Here is a 21711-nt window from a genome sequence, read left to right on the forward strand (position 1 = left end):
AGAGACTCTTCCGGCTCCAGGGGAAGGAAATTGACAAACACGTGAGACTGGCGGCGGTTAGGAAGAGGTGCAGACGGAATTGGAACTTCTGGCTTCGGTGTGGTCATGTTTCTCCAGTATTACCTCAACGATCAGGGAGACCGGGTCTATACGCTGAAGGTGAGAAAAGAAAACAGGTTGGAAACGGTTATGGCGAGAAACATGGGTGGGGGAGCGGTTGAGACCAGCCACCGAATTGTCTAGAATGGTGAGGGGAAGTAGAAAGCCCAGAAACCAGGAGTCATGGAGGCAGGAGTGTATGACTTGTTGATCTAACTGTTGCGTCTCCTGTCTTCCTGTTAATCTTTTTTTTTTTTTTTCGCGCAGCCTCCTCCCCATCCCAGCCTCTGTCTCCCTTATGATTCCAGGGATTGAGTTTTCCCACCACTCCTGTACTGAGCTTATGTTCTGTTTCTTCCTCGAGCAGAAGCTTGACCCTATGGGACAACAGACCTGCTCGGCTCATCCTGCTCGGTTCTCCCCAGATGACAAATACTCTCGACACCGAATCACCATCAAGAAACGCTTCAAGGTGCTCATGACCCAGCAACCGCGCCCTGTCCTCTGAGGGCCCCTTAAATTTCATGTCTCCTCTGTTCCCCCTCAAGAGACTTTCTGAAACCAAGCTCTTCAGTGTGTGAGCCTAGAAGCCTTCTTATCATCCTTGCTCTTTGGAATCGGTTTCATCGTTACCATTGTTCATGCTTGTGTGAAACAGTCATGGTAGCATACCTCTTAAGGGAACAAGTTTGAATCTTTCCATATTTTGAATCGCTGCCAGGTTATTAAATTGATTTGAAAGAGCTCTCGTTTTGTACGTTGTGGGAAGAAAGGAGGGAGATGAGAGGGAAGAGCACCTGAGGGGTACAACAAGTGGTACTTGGAAGAAAAACTTCAGTCACTGCAGGAGCGGTAGTGCGCGCGATGGGGTGTCGGGGAACGGGAAGAATGGTTGAGACTCTTCCACAACCGTCAGCATTCACTCAAAAGTACCCCTCCTGTCACTTAAGTCATTCCTTGCCCCTTGAAATGACGTTTTGACTCAGAGGAGTTGCTTGAAAAATAACAGCAACTATACTGTAGAGGGGATGCTGTGAATTGGAAGTCGGGAGACCAGGATTTTCCCCTCTGCGTGCCTTTGAGAAAGTCACTTGTTTAGTCTCACTTTTCTCATTTCTAAATTCTCTTCCAACTCTAAATTTGATGGAGTTCAGTGGTGGATCTTAATATAGCGACAGTGTGTTATAAATAGAACCGTTGTGAGTATGAATGCCTTTGTTCATTAAATGAATAATATGCATCAATGAATGCATATTTACTGGCCCTCTGAAAATATTCCCAGGTTTTTCGTTTTCTCCATCAAGGAGTTGCCTTCTCACATACCCCTAACTTTATTTTCTCCTTGGCAGGCAGCTACTTTGTGGAATTCTACATGGATCTTAATTTAGAAAATCGGGTATGAGAGATTCAAGCAGGGTTTTGCTGGTTTTTTAAGCTACTTTTGGGGTTAATTAAAAAAAAATGCAAGATTTCTTAGGACTTAAGCTGCTCTTATGGGGCAACCATAAATTTTTCAGCCAATTCATAGTAAAGGGATGATGAGGGAAAATGCTGTATTTAAGCTTTCAAGAAATGCTAGCTTGCTTCTTCTTGTCTTTGTCAAGTCATTAATCAACTCATTATTTCCCAATTTTCCCATTTGTGGCTTTTGACATTGGATTTGAATACTTAGTGCCCCTGATTTTAAAACTGCTTTATGGAGATTGTGTTCTAATTATACAATCGTTTTCTACTGCATCAAGATTCTAGACTCTAGAAGCAGATGTAACTTAAATCAGCATAAATTTGATTTATCATCACTGGTCCTGGAAAGGAATAATTATGTTTCTCTTGGACTGTGATGTCTGACGATCTCAGTTAAAAAGTTAGGGATAATTATTGACTGCCGAGAAAAAGAAAATCTTTCTACTTGGGTCATAGTTAATAGAAGACAGATGATTGTTGAATCAATTACTTACTTATAGGAATGGTAAAATGAGATATTCGTTTCCTGTCAAGCAATTTTTAATTTCTTAGCCTGTTCACTTCCGGGGTCTTAGCATTGGATCTAAGGGACTTTAAAGTGTTACCCTATCCTGGGGTTTCTGGGTGTCAGGTCATGATCTGATTGTGATGATCGTGGAGCCCCTCATGGGGCTCTGCGCTGATAGCTCAGAGCCTGCTTGGAATTTTCTCTCTCTCTCTGCCCAATTGCATGTGCGCTCTCTCTCCTCTCTCAAAATAAATAAAAACATTTGAAATTTTAACATCCTGTTAAGAGGATAATGATGGAAGAAAGTTAATTCTGCAAATAACTAGAAAAACGATCTGCTATGGAACCTTCTTAAGCACCAAAGTCGGTAAATGAATTCTACCAATGTTTTATAATACTGACTGTAATTTTGTTTTTATAAGTAACCCACTACCCACCCCCGCCCCCCAAAAGGATTACCATTGTTCCATGCTACCTGCTCTGTAAACTGAAATGAAAAGACTTTGACCTGGAAATATTCCTAATTGAAGCAGAGGAGAAAAGGCAGACTGGTTTGAATACCCAGGGCTTTTTCCTTAAGAGATTCTCTAGATATTAATATCTTCTGAGAGGTGCTCAAAAACTGGAGAATTTTAAAAGTTATAGTCTATTGGTATTAGGTAGTATATATAAGTGAATGAAAATACAGTGTGGTATGAAACAAAATTGGATGTTGCAGAAATCCACCATTTCTTTATAAAGAGAAAGTCTATTGAGATTTGAATAACTTAGCAGGCCTGCCTGAGAAAGACATCCCTCAGGAAGTGAATTTCTTCCTCAGGAAAGCTGTGAACCTGAGTTAATAATCACAGGCTTTGAAGAGCAAGAATCAAGCTTTAAAGAATCAAGCTTTAAGGAGGTTTACATTTTAAATGGGAATTCTCATTTTGTTACCTGGATATTTTTTACTTTGTGGTTTTGTTTTATTTTTTTATAACCTGGTTCATTTTAACCAGACTTTGGACTTTGTGTGTCATTTGCTAAAAAGGGATTTCCTGGCTCAGGTTTTCAGTATAGTTCTGACCTAGTGCTAAGAATGATGCTTAAACATTTACCCTGGGAGGTATAAGGACCCAGGCAAAGCCAGGGCACAGATTGTTAAATTTAAATGTCTTGTTAAAGCTATAGGAAGTAACTTTAAAACAAAAGCATTGGTAAGTCAAAACTTATTGAACACTCTATTCAGGTATTAAACAGGCTAAGAAAAATATTCTGGTGGCAGTAGTAGGGAAAACACTGGGATTGGAACAAAAAAGTATCTCTTGTTTTCCCCAGGTTTAAAATTAAAGACATTTTATATAGGGGTGCCTGGGTGGCTCAGTTGGTTAAGCATCTGACTCTTGATTTCTGCTCAGGAGATGATACCAGGTCTGTGGGATGGAGAACCGTGTTGCGCTCTGCGCTAAGTATAGGGCCTGCTTGGGATTCTCTCTCTCACTGTCTTGCTCGCTCGTGCTCTCTCTCAAATACATTAAAAAAAAAAAATTATGAAGACATTTTATTTAATGGAGCTTTCCGTCTAACTAGAAAGCGAAAAATAGCATTTCCGCTCACTTTTATTGAGGTATAATTGACCAAATTGTATACATTGTGTACACGATGGCATGAACTATGCATGTGGTAAAAGACATTTTAAGGATGGGGGGAAAATGTAGCACAAAATATATATAGATGTGAGGATACAGTGCTGTAAAAAGATGTGAGGATACACATCTCAAAAATTTGAGTAAGGGTCATACGTAGGTGTATGGTATGGGAGGTTTGTGATTTTTTTTAAAGAAATTATGAACGGTATTTTCAGAGACGCTTTTATTAAAAAGAGATGGGTTTTCAGGTTCTGAGGGCAAACGGCATTGTCTGCTCCCCCGAACGCCTCCAGACCTGAGTTTGTGCAACACAGCAAGACTGAGAAGGAAAAGGATTTGTTTTCTCCCGTGCTCGTTGCTCAGGCCCCAACACGCAACTACAATTCCCATCGTCCTCCGGGCCTCCCAAGTGTGGCCCTTCAGTCCCGCTGCGACTTCAGCAGCGCATGCGCGCAGCCCTTAACGTCGCCTCGCAGACTGCAGAGGCTGGGCGGGGCTCCTCGGCACTCGCGGGACGGTACCGCCCTCCGACCGCTCCCCCAGGCTTCTCTTCGGACCGTTAACCTCGAATGAGGAACGAGCGGAGAGGGAAGGGAGGGGCTGCGGCGGCGCTGGCACAGCCCGCCGGGCCCGGGGCCGGGGGCGGCGAGGTCACGTAACGGCTGCTCTGGCGTCTGCCCGGGGAGGGGGTGCCCTCCCCGGCAGCCGGAGCCCTCCTGCGCGCTGCTCCGAAACAGTTACCGGCTCGTAAACAACAGCTGCGCGCGCACCCGCATCAGCTGGCGCCGGGATTCAGCACCTGCGACCTCCTCTACCCCTCATCCCCGCTGCCCCCTCCTGTTCAGCCCGGGCCAGACTACGGGGCCGTCTCCTCTCTTGCTAGGACCCGAAGGAAGAACGGCGAGGGCCTGACCGCCGCGGCCCTGGTCGGGGAGAAGGCGTCCTCCGGCAAAGGGGTGGCCCGTCCTGTCACACGCAGGAGAAACCCAGCGAGCAGACCGTGGGCTCGATGGACTAGCAACGACCTGCCACGACCCTGAGCTGCAGTCCGAGGGGTCTCGATCCGCTCGCTAGCCGCCCCCTCCCAGATCCGAGGGACCGTTCTGCCCGAAGAGCGGGCGGGCCACCCCCGCAGACCTCTTGGAGACGAGAATCCGCTCTGCCCCTGCATCCTCTGCTCACCCTTTTCTCCTCATTCTCCTGTATCCAGTAGTGTGGGGTATTTTTCTCGTTATGCATGCTCATCTCTCCCACCAGACCCAAGTGGATTATTGGCCTCAAAAACATCGGGTGACTCTCCACACACCTCCCAGCCAAACCTGTGGGGTATTCACCTGATACACAACAGGTGGCCGGGTGTACACCATTTCGCAATCTGATCTGTGCTGTATTCGCCTGATAAGGGTGGGCCTGCGCGCACTTTGCTCAACTAGAACCGTGGGACATTTACCAGATAAAAAAGACTTAACTACCTCGGCGGAAACCTGGGGGTCGAGGGGAGAAACGCTTCACCAGCTTCTCTTGAGACCATGGCGCTGGGGTCGCAGTGCTGGACCAGGGGAGATAGCTAGATAACTTTTTTTTTTCCCCCTGAAGAAAGGAAGTTACACGAGTTTGGCATCGTTTTGTCTTTTTTCCTCCTTAAATATTTAATGGTAGTGCACTTTCTGGGATAGTCTGTTTGAATTCTGAGAAGGAACTTTTTGTGGTGTAAATCAAGGTTATTGAAGGTTTTTTTAAGTTATCTTTTCTATTTTACAATCAAAAGTAGCTAGCGTAGGAGGAAGGATTTTGCGGGGGTTTCCTTTTTTCTTTGTTCTTATAAAGGAAAAGAGAAAGAATAATGCATCCTCCAGAAACCACCACCAAGATGGCTTCAGTTCGGTTCATGGTGACACCAACAAAGATCGATGACATTCCTGGTTTGTCAGATACCAGCCCGGACCTCAGCTCCCGGTCCAGTTCCCGAGTAAGATTTAGCTCACGGGAAAGTGTGCCGGAAACAAGCCGGAGTGAGCCCATGAGTGAGATGTCCGGAGCCACCACTTCACTGGCAACTGTTGCACTGGATCCGGCTAGTGACCGGACTTCTAACCCCCAGGATGTCACGGAGGGTAAGTAGAAACACAGATGACAGGATACTTTCATTACCGGCTTATTTATCTGGTTGTCTACTGGAAAATCACTTTTCCATTATACAGTAATCACCAGGAACCAAGGTACCTCTTTTTGAGATGCCTAAGGAACCCTTTGGAATAATGGTCAGCACAGTGACTCTCGGCAGCAATAATTTGGCATGTGGGAAGGTATATGGAAAGAAGGAAAGCAAATTTATATTTCGACTTCTTCATTTTGCCTCCTTAGAATTGAAATGAGTGTTTTGGTTTAGGGCAAATATCAAAGAATTTAATAGTTTTTCAGCACAGAGAATCCTAAATGGTGAAATTCAGTGGAGAGCTTTGGGGTCAGAATATTACAGTTGGCTTTTAAGGCTAGTTACCAGGAGTAGTTATTGATCATATCTTAGTTACCGTTTTCGCACAAAGATTTCAGATATTATGTCACCGAATTCTTTGTAAAAAATTATATCTTACAGAGACAGCAGTTCAAGAAGCTTAGCTTACTCAGGATGAGGCTGGTGGATCTATTGTCCTTGCTATCGAATGGAGAAATTGTAAAGAGGCTTTTAGGGCCTAATTCCCATATAATTTTGTAGAGAGGCTTTTAGGGTCTGATTTCTACATAATTTATTCACTTTGAACATTAGATGGAATGTGTTCAGTCTTTGTAGTCAGGAAATAGTAGTACACAAGCCACTTTCTGACTTACCTTGACCACTACAGACCTTAAGCTGCCTACACTAATTTGTGTTAGCTGGTTTGTAAATTTTTACAGGATTTAGTGGGAAGAGGTGATGTAAAGAGAGAAAGGAGATGAGAGGTCATAACATTTTTCAGACTCTGAAGTACAAAAGTTTGAGAATTGCTGTACTGCTTTATATGTTTAGTTTTGTGCTAAATTATAACGTAGGTATGTCTAGTAATGAAAATTTCTCTTAAAACTCTTAAAGATTCTTAAAATGGTATTCTACCCAAATTTGAAAACCATAGCTTCAGCTACTGACTTGACATTTTCCGGTGTCAGGAAGTATTGTTCCTCTTAACCGAAAGGGTGCAGGAAACCAGAATGATTTTAGTTCCTTATTTGTGTTTGTGTTTCTGAATGTCTGGAAACAAGGTAGATGTGGTAAAGTTTGTAGTCTTAGAATTCACTTATCCTTGACTATTTTATGGAGATATGGACTTAACTATTTTCAATTTCTTGACACACTTTATACCATGGAATGGAATAAAAAATAATTTATCATTTTCTCTTCCTCCAAATTAGTTCTAAATTGTAGTTTTAGTCTGTATCCATCATACTATATTTAGGTTGTAAAAATACCAGATAAAGACTATAACAGTGTTAATTTTTTTAATGCTGTAATTGTTGTTAGGCAGTTTACAGCTAACTGCTATTAGTCTTGTACTTACATATTTTGGAATTGTATTTTTATTCTGTTTAAAAAGTGAACTTATTTCTGTAATGTGCTAGCCTTGTGGAACAGGATCCTTATCCAGGCTGTTCTTCCCTTATTTACAAGCATTATTTACAGTATGGAATGGTATCGTTTTACACTACAGAGGTAAAACTGGGGACCTATCTAGGTGAAATCTATGTTGTTTAGATGGGTATAGAAGTTAAAGCTTGGCTCTTTATCTAACATACTCCTTAATGTGTAAATATTATGATACCAAATGAAAGAAATTAACAGTCCAGCCATTAGATTGCAATTTCCACTATATTCTCAGGAAACTAGTTCTGTATTTTACTAATGACCTATTTTTTTCTCTGTCTTCTAAAAAATTATGACAACCAGAATCCTATATTTTCCCCACTATTAGAGGGACTGATCAAAAATACAATTATTTCATCTTTGGCTTCTTAATACGCGGATGCCCTTGTTAGACTTAGATATAGATCTTCACAGGATCCTGTTGTCAAGAAAATCAAGGACATACTAATCTACATTTGTCTCTGGGCTGGAATCAGTATTGGAAAACAACGCTGCATTTTCCGCAAGTGATTCTGTCCTTAAGCTCATACTATACTTCAGAATTGTGTTTGCTATTTTAATATTTAGAATTCTGTGATTTTTTTTTTTGGCCTTTTATATATACATCCTTCTGTGGTTGTGACATTGGTATGATTATCTCTCTTTTCTCCACAATTCCCATGCCTCTCACATTTCTTCCATATATTAGCTTCCCACCTTAAATTTCTTTTCTCATCATACACTTTTTATTCACATTACATTGTACAACCAAGGGGGGCGGGGGTGAAACAGGAAGTTTTATATTTCTGTCTGTGTTTTAAGTTTTTCTCCTGTCGGCCTTTTGAGTAGGTAATTCTTTCTGCTATCAAAGTATTTATAATTTTCCTTTCATTTTGTTAAGGTTCCATTAGAGTTTATAGGATTGTGCAGTTGGTAAATAAAAACAAGAATATTAGACTGTACTTGCTTTTACATGAAGAATGCCTTAAAGATACAGAAGGAACTGTTGAGAGTGGATACCTCTGGTGGGTTATGAAAATAGGGTGGAAAATGGGAACTTTCCTTTACCTAAACAATTCAGAAGGGCATGTACAATTTTTTAGATTGAGGATGCATCATTTTATTTATTTATTTATTTTTTAATTTTTTTTTTCAACATTTATTTATTTTTGGGACAGAGAGAGACAGAGCATGAACGGGGGAGGGGCAGAGAGAGAGGGAGACACAGAATCGGAAACAGGCTCCAGGCTCTGAGCCATCAGCCCAGAGCCTGACGCGGGGCTCGAACTCACAGACCGCGAGATCGTGACCTGGCTGAAGTCGGACGCTTAACCGACTGCGCCACCCAGGCGCCCCAGAGGATGCATCACTTTAATAATAAAAATTTTAAGAGGCATAGCATGTTAGGGAACCTCAGATGACCAAGAATTGAATTCTGAAGAAGAACAAGAACTGAATTCTGAAGAAGAACAAGAATTGAATTCTGGTCAAACTCTATTTTAAAAAATGGGAAGGGAGTGCACCTGAGTGGCTCAGTCGGTTAAGCATCAGACTTCAGCTCAGGTCATGATCTCACGGTTCTTGGGTTCAAGCCCCGCATCAGACTCTGGTGACAGCTCAGAGCCTGGAGCCTGCTTCGGATTCTGTGTCTCCTCCTTTCTGCCCCTTCCCCATTCATGATCTGTCTTTCTCTCTCCCTCAAAAATAAATAAGCATTAAAATAAAAATGGGGAAACTAAGGCTTACAGAGATGGTTATTTGTAGATCAGAGTGGGAAAGCCAAGACTGAAAAGTGCAGGCCTCCTGACTTATATCCAGTGCTTATATCATTTTGTCTCTGTCATGATGAACATTATTTACATTTGCCTTGTAACTATTTTGTTATCTTAAACGATTGTTAAAATAATAATACCCAAAAAGAGCAAGGGACATATTTTTATATGTCTTACACAGGTTCTGATACATTTCACCCTTTTACAATTGAACAAATGCTCCCTGAGGCTCTGCTATGTAGAAGGCACTCCAGTAGGAATTATAGGAAATATACATATGAGACAGTCTCTGCCTTTGGAGAGCTTATAGTTTAGTGGTGAAAATGACCAGAACACTTCATCCATTTCTTCACCAAACATTTACTGAACACTTCTTAGGAGTCAGGCCCTGTCCTGGGTGTTAAGGATGCAAGGATGCAAGAAAAAAAATCCCAATAACTGTTGTAAGGAAAGTTATGATCTAACAGAGAAAACAAACAAATGTTCCTATAAATTATAATGCTGTGTGATAAATACAAAAATGAAGATACAGCAAAACACCAAAAAAAGAAAAATACAGCAAATTTTAGAATAATACAATAGAAAAATTTAGCAAAGGAAAATGATGAACTGAGATAAAAATGGAGACATTTAGAGACTGGAGGTCCTGATGGAGTAAAGTTGTTGTGAAAGATGTAGAAGGATTAAAGACTGTGTTCAGAGAGTTGAATGTTGGAGTTAATTGTTTCAGAGGTGGGGCAGGTCCAGTGTTAAGATGATCTAATATGCAGCCTTGGGAGTGGGTTTCTGAAATGGAGTAAAACTAAAATCCATTAAGTCAAGGAGCTCTAAATATACCAATTCCAAGGGTGACTGTCAACAAGTTTTTATTGGGGGCATTAGGTGGTAGAGATGCAAAAGTAATAAGTCCCTCCTTCAAAGAATCACCTTCTGTCTGAAACTTTCTCTGATTTACCCCCACCCCCAGATAAAATAGATAAGTTCTTTATGTCCCTGTATCCCTTATGCAGACTGTTACTATAATACCTATTTCACTTAATTTTGTTGATTTTGTATGTTATCTTTCTCACCTAGGCAGCAAAGTTCTTGGGACAGGAACACAAAGTTGTCTTTGTATCATCAGCACCTAGTATAGTGTGTCATGCCACATATAATTTGCACTCAGTAAAATACATATTGAGTTGAAGATCTTCTAAGCCAAAAAAAAAAGATCTAGAAATAGGGACGCCTGGGTGGCCCAGTCAATTAAGCGTCCAACTCTTGGTTTCAGCTCAGGTCATGATCTAGTGGGTTTGAGTCCCACATTGGGCTCTGCACTGGCAGAGCCTACTTGGCATTCTCTTTCTCTCCCTCTCTCTCTGCCCCTCCCCCACTTGGGCTGTCTGTCTCTCTCAAAATAAATAAATAAACTTAAAAAAAAAGGATAGAAATATAAACAAAAATTAAAAACATAGTATGGTAAAGGCAAATGAAATGTACCCACTAGAGCAGTGATGCTTCATCTGGTTGCATATTGGAATGATCTAGAGATCTTTTTAGAAAATACTTCTGCCCCTTTCCCAGGGATTCTGATTTAATTGCATCAGTAATTTTTAAAAGCTTTTCAGATGATTCTAATGTAAAGCCCGCATTGAAGACCATAGCCCGGAAGAGAAGCGTGATTAATGCTGTGCATTTGAGAAGAACTTTCCCACCTGATTAGGACTTCACTGTGAGCAGATAGGCACAGCAGGCCTTTCCTTAAATGTCAAGAGGTCTTATAGAGTAGAATATTTATCTGCCTATGAAGCCATTACACTACACACTTAGGTTTAGTGTATTCAGCTGATCTAGGGTTAAATCAGAATAATGATTGACTAAGCAACTTGGAGAACTAGCTAGTTGTGTTTTTTTCCCCCATAAGAACATACTTCAAAGTACCAAGTACTTTTCTGTACTTTTCCAAAAAACTTCTAAGTTTTTGCCCCAAACCAAAATAAGTGAATTACATTGTATTGCCAATCAATGACTATTACCCTTATTTTAAATACATTTTTCATATTATACTTGGCCCTTGAAAAACCCAGGGGTTAGGGGTACCAACCCTCATGCAATAGAAAATTTGAATGTAACTTGTGACTCCACCAGACTTTAACTGCTAATAGCCTACTGCTGACCAGAAGAAGCCTTACCAATAATATAGTCAGTTAACCTTTTTGTACACATTATAGACTGTATTCTTACAATCAAGTAAGCTAGAGAAAATAAAATGTTATTAAGAAAATCATAAGGGATAGAAAATGTGTTTACTATTCTGTATTATTTATAGAAAAAAATCCAAGTGTAAGTGGACACATGCAGTTCAAACCTGTGTTGTTCAAGGGTCAAGTGAATGTGGTTCTTGAATATTGTTCATTTTACTTTGGCACTCTGTGAGCTATAACATTGTAGAAGGTAGTAAGATGGATAGTTTCATAAAAATACATGAATTTGGTACCTTCTTAGCTCATCTGATATCATCCTCTGATTGTATATATTTTTAAGGGTTTCCAGTATTCTCTGAAACATTTTGAACATTTTGGTCACAGACCACATCTGTTTTGGTCCACTTTTCCATACTCTACAGCCAATGATTAAACTTTATAATATACTACTTTACACCACAGGGAGCAATCAGCCAAATCCAGAATATGGGAAATTTTACTGAATAGCCAGATTCTTCAAAAAATAAATGGCATGGGGTGGAGGAGGAGTGATGGGAAGAGAGGGAAAGCTGTTACAGACAAAAAGCAGACCAACCAAATGCAAGGTGTGGGCTTTATTTGGATCCTGATGTAAACAAGAGTAAAAGATACCTTTAGGGTAGTCAGGGAAATGTGACAATGTACTTGGTATTAAGTGATTTTAATGCATTATTGTGAATTTTCTTAGGTATATTTAAGACATTGTGGTAAAGTCCTTGTCTGTAAAGATACATATTGAAGTATCTACAAGTGAAATGAAATGTACTCCACCACCCAGCCCCCCCCTTCCCCCCAAAAAAGTTGAGAATATTGGCAAATGTTTATATTTTGAATTGGAGTAAAAGGTGCATGGGGATTCATTTTACTGTTTTCTCTGCTTTTGTGTATATTTGAAAATATCTATAATAAAAACTTTCAAAAGGTTGAACTGTGTGTAAGAAAGCTGCTTTGATAGAAAGGACTTTCTTTTAGAGTCTGTCCTAGCATACTCTACGTTTTGACTCAGCAGTTGGTAAAGTGATGCTTCAACTTCGTGTCTTTTATTTTTGGTAATATCTTCTATGTCCTCACTAATTCTTTTCTACCAAAGGCCTTATTCTTTGCCTGTCAGTGGCATATTTCTTGCTTCCAGATTCTCATAAACCTTGCTTTGATATTATCTCTACTGGAATGGAAAAGAAGGAAGAGGACACTCCTGGTCACTTTTAAAAGTTATACTTCCCATTTCAAGACTGTTAGAATAAGAGTAATGTTTCTAACGCTGACATTTAAGATCATTTGTAATGACCTGTGTGGATGATGTCTTGCTATGAACTTTTGGATTGTAGCTGCCTCTCTTTTTGTCCCCTCTGCCTGCACTCTGAAATAGCAAGACCTTTGTGCAAATTCTTTTTTTTTTAAACTTTTTTTTATTTATTTTGAGAGAGAGCAAGAGAGAGAGAGCAAAAGTGGGGGACAGGCAGACAAGGAAGGGAAAAGAGAATCCCAATCAGGCTTCGTGCTGTCAGTGTGGAGTCCTACACAGGGCCCAAACTCACAAACCATGAGATCATGACCTGAGCTGAAATCAAGAGTCAGACACTTAACTGACTGAGCCACTGAAGTGCCCCAACCTTTATGTAAATTGTAAAAAAGACAGCCCTTCCAGGCTTCACTAGAGAAGGACAAACTGGATTTCAACCCCAACCCCTGCCCTTTTGGTGTGACACAGTCTGCACAGCAGCTGCACCTGGTGGGTTTGCTGAATCAGAATAATGCAAATTATATGTGTTTGAGTTCTTGGCGAGGTCTCTTGTTGTTGTTGTTGTTGTTGTTGTTTTCTTTTTCTTTTTTGTAAAGAAAGGTGAAAGATTTATGTGATAGGAAGAGAAACCAGAGTATGGTGATGGGTTTCTTAGCACATACAAAACTTTGGAGGGGTATATTGTAGGAATTATGAAAGCATTTTATTTTGTGAATGTATAAAACAATGTGTTATTTTAATGAAGTTTTGTAAGTAGATAGGGAAATAAGAAGATTTTTCTCATTGCAATCCTGTGATTAGTGCTTTGGTGTATTGTGTAGAAGCCCAGCAATTATAAATGAAGGTGTGAGCACAAAACTGCAGAACATACAGCACACACACAAGCAGACACACAAGGCATCTTGCTTTAAATGCAGAAGTTCCATAGTTGATGAATAATAAATATTATTACCATATTTGCTCAGTTCTAAGGCATACACTTGTCATCTTTTTAACATTTCTGACATTTAGGTGCATTTTACTTTTGAAGAATTTTAAGCTGCTGTTAAATCATTGGTGGAACTTAGAGTTAACAAAATTTCAGAATCAAGTCACTATTGTGAATAAGTCAAACTGAAAGGCTGTCCACAATCTGAAATTTTGAAGTTACCTTTGGATGTCTACTGAAAAAATGTAAGGGCTGAAGCTTTTTTTTAGTCTTAAAATGGAAGTTTTTGTAGTTGAAAAGCCAGAGATAGAAAACAAAAAGTGTGTATAAGTAATTAAGAGATAAGAGGTGTGTTTGTGTTTGGGTTTTAATCCTAACTTTAGTTGTTGTATTTTTGTTCATTTGTTTGTGTTTTTCACTTTAAAATTTCCTGTTCTTTTAGAACTGTGTTTCAGTCTCCAGTTTCTCTGCGAAATTAGTCAGTGGCATCTTTGGCTTTGCGTTTTTATTACTGCATTGCTCAGCCTTATACTTTTCTAATGGTCTTGAGAAATCCATGCAAGATATTCAATTGGTAGCATTCCTCTGTTTATTTTTATGTTATTTCTTTTTTTATTTTAGAGAGAGCACGTGCAAGTGGGGCAGAGGGACAGAGGGAGAAAGAGAGAATCTCAAGTAGACTCCGACCTCAGCACAGTGCCCGATGCAGGGCTCGATCCCATGACCCTGGGATCATGACCCAAGCTGAAATCAAGAGTCGGACCCTCAATTAACTGGGCCACCCAAGCTCCACAGCATTCCTCTTTTTACAGTCAGAACCATTTGGTTAATAGTTTTAATTTTTGGCCAAGTGGCACCTGAATTTCTTCATTTTCTCCATTTCACCAGACAAATCTACTTTTACTTAGGAGTAAAACTATTCCGTTTTTATACAGCTAGTTTAAAAACAAGAAAACAGTGAGTTTAAAAACTCGTATATATTGGGACACCTGGGTGGCTTAGTCAGTTTGAGTGTCCAACTCTTGATTTCTGCTCAGGTCATGATCTCACAGTTTGGGAGTTTGAGCCCTGCATCGATCGACCTCTGCACTGGCAGTGCAGAGCCTGCTTGAGATTCAGTCTGTCTCTCTCTCTAAATTATTTAAAAATAAATAAACTTTAAAAACTTTTTAAAACTCTTGTATAAATATGTACATTATCACTTTGAGGAGCTATGAGAAATTGAACCAAACTGAAATTTATCTTATTTGAGAGCATTTGCATTTAACATCCAAGCTTTTATATATATATATATATCCAGAAAGAATACTTACTTTCACAACTGGCTAGTTTACATCCTAAATTATTAAAAAACAATTTTTTTTTATTTAAAAATTTTTTTAGGGGCTCCCAGGTGGTTCAGTTGGTTCAGTATCAGACTCTTGATTTCAGCTCAGGTCATGATCTCACAGTTCATGAGATCAAGCCCTGCATCAGACCCTGCTTGGCATTCTCGCTCTCTCTTGTTCTCTGCCCATCCCCCACTTGCTTGTGCACACTCTCACACTCTGTCTCTCAAAATAAACATTGTTTTTAAAATAAAAAATTTGTTTCTTAGTTTTGCAGTGTACTCATTTCCAATAGAATTCTAAGAATTATTAGGAAATAGAAAACATTCTTCCCTATTAAATGAAAAATCATGTTTTGATATTTTTCATTTAAAATAAAGTCATTTTCTTCAGAGCTATGATGGGATTTCTCATCCAGGAGAAAATTGAAACTGATAAGGTTAAGTAACCTGCCCAAGGTCATACAAGTAATAAATTGAAGATTAGTAACTTAAACCTAGGTGTGTGTGATTTTAGTATCAGTATCCCTGTTATTACACTTCCTCTACTAACATTAGTTGGCTGTGTTGAAGCATTTAGTAAGCAGCAAAGGTAGAGTAGAAGAAGTATAAAAGAAATAGAATTTTTATGTTCAGTGTACATTTTTGCAGTTTTTTGTCTGGATTGGGGGCATGAAAGGAAATAGGGGTTTTTGTTTTTTCAAAAGAAGGTAGTAAAATGACATGTTTCCTGAGTAATTTTAAGGTTCTGTGTTCCTAAAAGGAAATCTGGCCTAAAAGTATGTATTTTTTTTTTAAGATTTTATTTTTAAGTAATCTCTACACCCAACATGGGGTTCAAACCTACAGCCCTGAGATCAAGAGTCACATGTTCTACCACCTGAGCCAGCCAGGTGCCCTTATTTCAGTGTCTTTTAAATAAATGGCTTGCAAATACCCAGGGCAATTTGGTAGTGCTGAATTATACAGTTATTAGGCACATTAGTTCATCTTCCTGAAAGTTAATATTCGTATTTCTAGTTTCAGTAGATCTACTTGTTTTTTGGTTTTGGTTTTGGTTTTTAGTAATCTCTACCCCCAGCGTGGGGCTAGATCACAACCCTGAAATTGGTAATCACATGTTCTACCAACTGAGCCACCCAGGCACCTCGTGGTATATCTATTTTAAAATGGAGCTTTGGGGGTTCTTGGGTGGCTCAGTCAGTTGAGCGTCCAACTCCTGATTTTGGCTCAGGTCATGGTCCCAGGATTATGGGATGGAGCCCTGCATCAGACTCCATGCTGAACGTGGAGTCTGCTTGAGATTCTCTCTCTTTCTCTCTCTCTCCCCCCCCCCCCCCCCCCGTCTTCTGCCCCTCTCTCCCACTTGTGCATATGCGCTTTCTCTCTCTCATGGGAGTTTTGTTGGAAGAAAGGAAGCAATAACTTCTTTAAAAACAAAAACTTGTTCTCTGAGGTGAAATTAACAAGAAAATTTTGTTTTGAATTGTATTTTCATTTTTCTTTATATTTTTAGAAATATGTCTTAAGTTTTGACAATATGTTGCAGTTTCATTTTCTATGCACTGTTCGTAGTGTTGACTAGAAACCTATCTAGCAAGTATTTCATAATATAGAATGGAATGTCCTACATCAAAAATGAAATTCTGAGTGAGTTACTGAATAGTCTATGTTCATAGTGCCAGTGCTACGTTTTTGGTTGGTGATTCTTGGGTCTTACAGTATCTAGGCTATAATCACATTAGACTAATGAAAGAGATGGGCAGCCTTATACAGGGAGTTGTAATATTGTGAAGAAGGAAACAGTGGAAGCTGAGGACTCTTGGGTACACAAAGGGTTTTGATAATGCCTTCTTTAATATCAGCCAAAATGGGTGATGTAGCTATCAAGTTGGCCAGCCATCAACTATCTTCCTACTTCGTTCTTTTCTTTAGTGAAGATTCACACCTGTAGGTCCTTGAAGAAGTAACTGGGCAAGGTAGTAGTGCGTTGTGCCCTCAAGGTTCTATGTTTACACTATATTGTACTTACAGAACTGGTCTGATGTTGCCTTTTATTATATAGTGAGGTAGATAACATGATTGTGAGCTCCTTGAGGGCAGGAACAGTGTCTTGTTCTCCATTGTATTCCTATTTCCTGGCACATAATGGTCACTCAAATATGTATTGAATAATGCATGATTTCTTCAGCTTCAATAAAGCATGAGATTTTCCTGACATTTTGATTTGGAGAAGTCTCTGCCTTTCTTACAATGCAATATTATGAATCCATCAGAAAGTAATGCCTGAGGTATTTATTATCTTTCAGTTGTTAGCCCCAACATATGTTATATATTAATCACTGATGCCATTTTATAAAAACCCATTTTCATGGACAATTTTATGTAATTCTGAGATTTAGGGGTTTTAAGTTCTTACTATCTATTGTAGTTAGTCTTCACCAGAGTAATTGATTAACTCTATAATTCTTTCTGTACTTGTCTACATAAGGCAATATTTAGAATTTGTGATCATTTCAATATTTTAAACCACTATTTCCAGTGTCTGAAGGGGAAAGAGGGTTTGCTGATATATTAAGGAAAAAAAATATATATATATATATATTTCTACTTAAGAATGAGAGTCTGTATACTTTTTCAGCTATAGCTCTAAATTTAAGTAGTGAACTGCCAGTAAAATGTTTACAGTATTCTGTAACACAGCCATGGAGTGTAGTATGTAAATGGTGCTGGTCCATCAGCTGTCTACTTAACCTGTGTGAGGAGGTAAGTTCAGAAATTGAAAGTTTTAAAAAAACTTGCTCGGGGGCGCCTGGGTGGCGCAGTCGGTTAAGCGTCCGACTTCAGCCAGGTCACGATCTCGCGGTCTGTGAGTTCGAGCCCCGCGTCAGGCTCTGGGCTGATGGCTCAGAGCCTGGAGCCTGTTTCCGATTCTGTGTCTCCCTCTCTCTCTGCCCCTCCCCCGTTCATGCTCTGTCTCTCTCTGTCCCAAAAATAAATAAACGTTGAAAAAAAAATTTTTTTTAAAAACTTGCTTAGCAGTTTGATAGAGCAATTTTATGTCAAATCTAATAATAAAAATTAGAACTTGTGTTTTGTATATTTTTCTAGTAATTCATAAGATTTTTAGTCTTCAATGAATTCTGAATATAAAGAAAAATATTCCTTTACCAGCAATCATTTGCAAAGCACTGTTCTTTTGAATGTTTGCCTAACCTGAATGATACCTCATGAGGTAGTGTTTCCCTACCGGTGGCCCTTTAAAGCCTGAGTAACTGAATGGGGGTCACGGAGTAAGTTAGTCCTTTATGCAAGTCTGATATTTTCCTTAAGAATGCCTGCTCTAACACATGACCTCTTTCTTTTCTTAATATTTGAAAGTAAGTTAAAATTTTTGGAAATTCTGTGCTTTTTTAGAAGTTCTAAAATTCAGACATTTTAATGAAATCCTATAATTCAGATCTTTTTCCTGTCAAACAACATCTCTTAATAAAATGAATTTATTGTTAGAAAGATTTATAGAATGAAGAGTATGAAGGATTTACTTCTATGTAAACTTCATGAAGAATTTACTGAGGATAAAACATAATTAACCTTTGTTGCTCAAAGTTCATCATAAATTTACCTTAATCAAGAAAATTAAAGCATAATGCCATTTTCTATTTATATTTAGTTGCTGGCTGGCAGTTACAACGATTTGATGAGAATGTCTATCCTAAATATTTTGAAGTAACACTACATTAGAAGCAACTGCTTGGGGGGGAAAAAGCAACTACTTGGAAGTAGATTCCACTTTCTTTACTATTTGTTGTAAAAACACCATTTGTAATAAAACAAATGCTGTAAGCACAAAACTGTCAATTGGTTACAATTTTAAAGGCTCTCTCAAGTGTGGCTGGATCTCAATAGTAGATAAAGCACTCTGAATGGTATCTTCAAACTACAAGAGTTTAGGAGAGATTCGTAAGATTTGAAGCTGTTTTCCAAATCAGAATCCTTTTTTCTTTGCACACCATCCCCATCAAATGTGTGTGTGTGTGTGTGTGTGTGTGTGTGTGTGTGTCTATGAGAGAATTCTGTAAAAGTGTAGACAGATGAGTTAAGTCTACATTGTGTGTGTCATGGGAGCTATTGTTCTATTTTATATTTTTCCAGCTTTTTAATAGCATGCTGGTACCTTTGATCAAGCTCTAGTTGCATTTTTAAGTTTTTTGAAAGAATACTATTTAATATGTTACTAAATCCTTAACATCATATCTAAAAACTGCTCTCAGGAATGGACAGAATGACACTTGGTAAAACTCATGTATTCAAAATGTATGTGGCTTTTTAATTCCAGGGATTTTGCTTGCTGCTTACTTACAGAAGTTTTCTTGCATCGTGAATTCATTTTTAGCATGCATTACTAGATTCTTAAGAATCACTTCAGCAGGATGTAGTGTGGTTCTAGGTTATTTGTGAATGGCTTTTGTACAATACAGTTCTCAGGTTCTGAGAATGAAAAGGAAATGCATATATGATTTGCTCTAAAATTGAGTGATGTAGTATAACAGTATAGTACAACCTGGAAGCGAATCCTTATGTTGAAAATAATTTCCCACTTACTTTCCCTTAATTGTTCAAGTCTTTTCACTAAATCTAATTTGTCTTTGTTTTTTTAATAAATGGTTTGAATAAAACAAAATGCTGGTTGTCATGAGTTGTTAGCTCTGATTAAAAATAAGTAATTGGATAGTGTAGAACAGTAAATTGTACTTCCAAAATATTACCCATGGTAGATCCATTCTTCTAAAGAATGGGCATGCTTTTTAAAAAAACAAACATAATGTCACAAAAAAGTTTTACTGAAACTAGTAATATAAATAATGTATAATATTTGGCCTAATGTACAAAGCACTATGGGAGTAATGCCATTATAAATGCGCTTTTGCCCTAGCCTGGGCTTATGTCTTACTACTAAAAAATACCATAGGGGTGCCTGGGTGGCTCAGTCGGTTAAGCTTCCAACTCTCTGTTTCGGCTCAGGTCATGATCTTGAAGTTTCGTGGTTCAAGCCCACGTCGGGCTCTGTGCTCACGGTGCAGAGTCTGCTTGGGATTCTCTCTTTTCTCCCTCTCTCTCTGCTCCTCCCCCGCTCATGCTGTCTCTATTTCTAAAGAAATAAAAAAAAAAAAAAGATTTGAAAAAAAACTACAGTTTTTTTTTAAATGTAAAACTAAATATTTCAAACCTGTATGATTCATTTCAAACAGCATTCAACACTATAAAATCAAAGTACAGGACTAGCATTTATGTAACTGCTTAAATTTTACGTGAAATGGAATTTGACCCATAAGTGCTTTGCTTTATACTCACACCTAAAGATCTTTATAAAGATTTCAGTGAACTTCAGTTCATTGTATTTTTTCCAACATTTTATTAAGAAAATTTTCAAACATACAGAAAAATTGTAAGACTTTTGGTAAACAACCATCTTTATTCTCCAGATGCTACAATTAACATTATGCTCTATTTGTTTTACCACATATTTATCCCTTCCATTGGATCCATCTATTTTTAAAGCATTTCTTTTTTTTTTTTTTCAACGTTTATTTATTTTTGGGACAGAGAGAGACAGAGCATGAACGGGGGAGGGGCAGAGAGAGAGGGAGACACAGAATCGGAAACAGGCTCCAGGCTCCGAGCCATCAGCCCAGAGCCTGACACGGGTCTCGAACTCATGGACCGCGAGATCGTGACCTGGCTGAAGTCGGACGCTTAACCGACTGCGCCACCCAGGCGCCCCTAAAGCATTTCAAATTAAGTTGCGGGCATCAGTTATGCTTCAACTCTAAACACTTTTGTATGCATATGATTAATATGTAATATATAACTTAAAATGTTTTTGAGATTCATCCATGTTGTTGAATGTATCAGTAGTTTGTTCCTGGTTATTGTTGAGTAATACTCTATTGTATGAATATACTACAGGTTGTTTATCTTATTGATGGATAACTTGTCTGTTTCCTATTTGGGCTGTTATGAATAAAGGTTTATAAACATACTTGTTTGAAATTTGTGAAAGGGGCACCTGGGTGTCTCAGTCGGTTGAGCATCTGTCCAACCCTTGATTTCAACTTAGGTCATGATCCCAAGGTAATGGAATTGAGCCCTGTGGTGATGGAGCCTGCTTAAAATTCTCTCTCTCCCTCTCCTTCTCCCTCTCCCCCTCTGCCCCTCTTCCTTGCTCTTGCTCTCTCTCTCTTTCTCTCAAATGAAAAAAAAAGACAAAATTTATAAAAAGCTGCCAAACCTTTTTCCAAAGTGGTTGTATTATTTTATATTCCCACCAACATTTGCTCTACATCCTTGCCAACAGTTTTAATGGTGATTTTAATTTGCATTTCCTGAAAGCCAATGATGTTGAACACTTTTTCCAGTGCTTATTAGCCATTTATATAACTTCCTTTGTGAATTGTCTATTTAAATCTTTTTTTATTTTGTATTCAGTTTTTTTCTTATTGAGTTGTAGAGGATTTTTATATATTTAAGATATAAGTCCTTTGTCAAGTACATGTTTTATGAATAGTTTCTCCCAGTCCCTGACTTATATGCTTATTTTCATAATGGTGTCAGTTTGTATTTTTTCCAGTGTTTTATTAGGAAAATTTTCAAACATACAGTAAGTTGGAAGGCTTTTATATAAGTGAACACCTGTACACCCACCACACAGAATCTATCATTAACATTTTATTGTACTTTTCCTAACACCTCTTTATCCATCTATCTTACTGCATTTCGAGGTAAATTACAGATATCAGTTCACCTCTCCCAGATACTTCAAAATGCATATTATTAGAATTCAGTATTTGTTTGTAGCTTTTTAAAAAATACATTTATTTATTTATTTATTTATTTATTTATTTATTTATTTATTTATTTATTTATT

General features: G+C 38.6%; 2 protein-coding genes across 4 annotated transcripts in view; both read left to right on the plus strand.

The window, feature by feature from the left end:
- The first annotated feature begins 23 nt into the window (after nucleotides 1-23).
- NOP10 (NOP10 ribonucleoprotein) lies at nucleotides 24-844 on the plus strand. The gene is made up of 2 exons (XM_040492196.1): nucleotides 24-159; nucleotides 467-844. Exons 1-2 carry the CDS (start codon nucleotides 106-108, stop codon nucleotides 605-607), a joined length of 195 nt encoding a protein of 64 aa, XP_040348130.1. The 5' UTR covers nucleotides 24-105; the 3' UTR covers nucleotides 608-844.
- A 2792-nt stretch (nucleotides 845-3636) lies between these two features.
- Nucleotides 3637-21711, plus strand: part of SLC12A6 (solute carrier family 12 member 6) — an 86818-nt gene continuing 68743 nt past the window's right edge. Inside the window, exon 1 of one of the 3 annotated variants that reach the window (XM_040492195.1) lies at nucleotides 3637-5810. In XM_040492195.1, the coding sequence (XP_040348129.1) occupies nucleotides 5540-5810 (271 nt within the window). In that variant the 5' untranslated portion in view covers nucleotides 3637-5539. The remainder of the gene's footprint in view (nucleotides 5811-21711) is intronic. The other 2 variants (XM_040492193.1, XM_040492192.1) reach the window with 2 other exon arrangements.

The sequence above is a fragment of the Herpailurus yagouaroundi genome, unplaced genomic scaffold (genome assembly GCF_014898765.1).
Source record: "Herpailurus yagouaroundi ecotype Mexico unplaced genomic scaffold, PumYag 184, whole genome shotgun sequence".
Classification (NCBI taxonomy): Eukaryota; Metazoa; Chordata; class Mammalia; order Carnivora; family Felidae; genus Herpailurus; species Herpailurus yagouaroundi.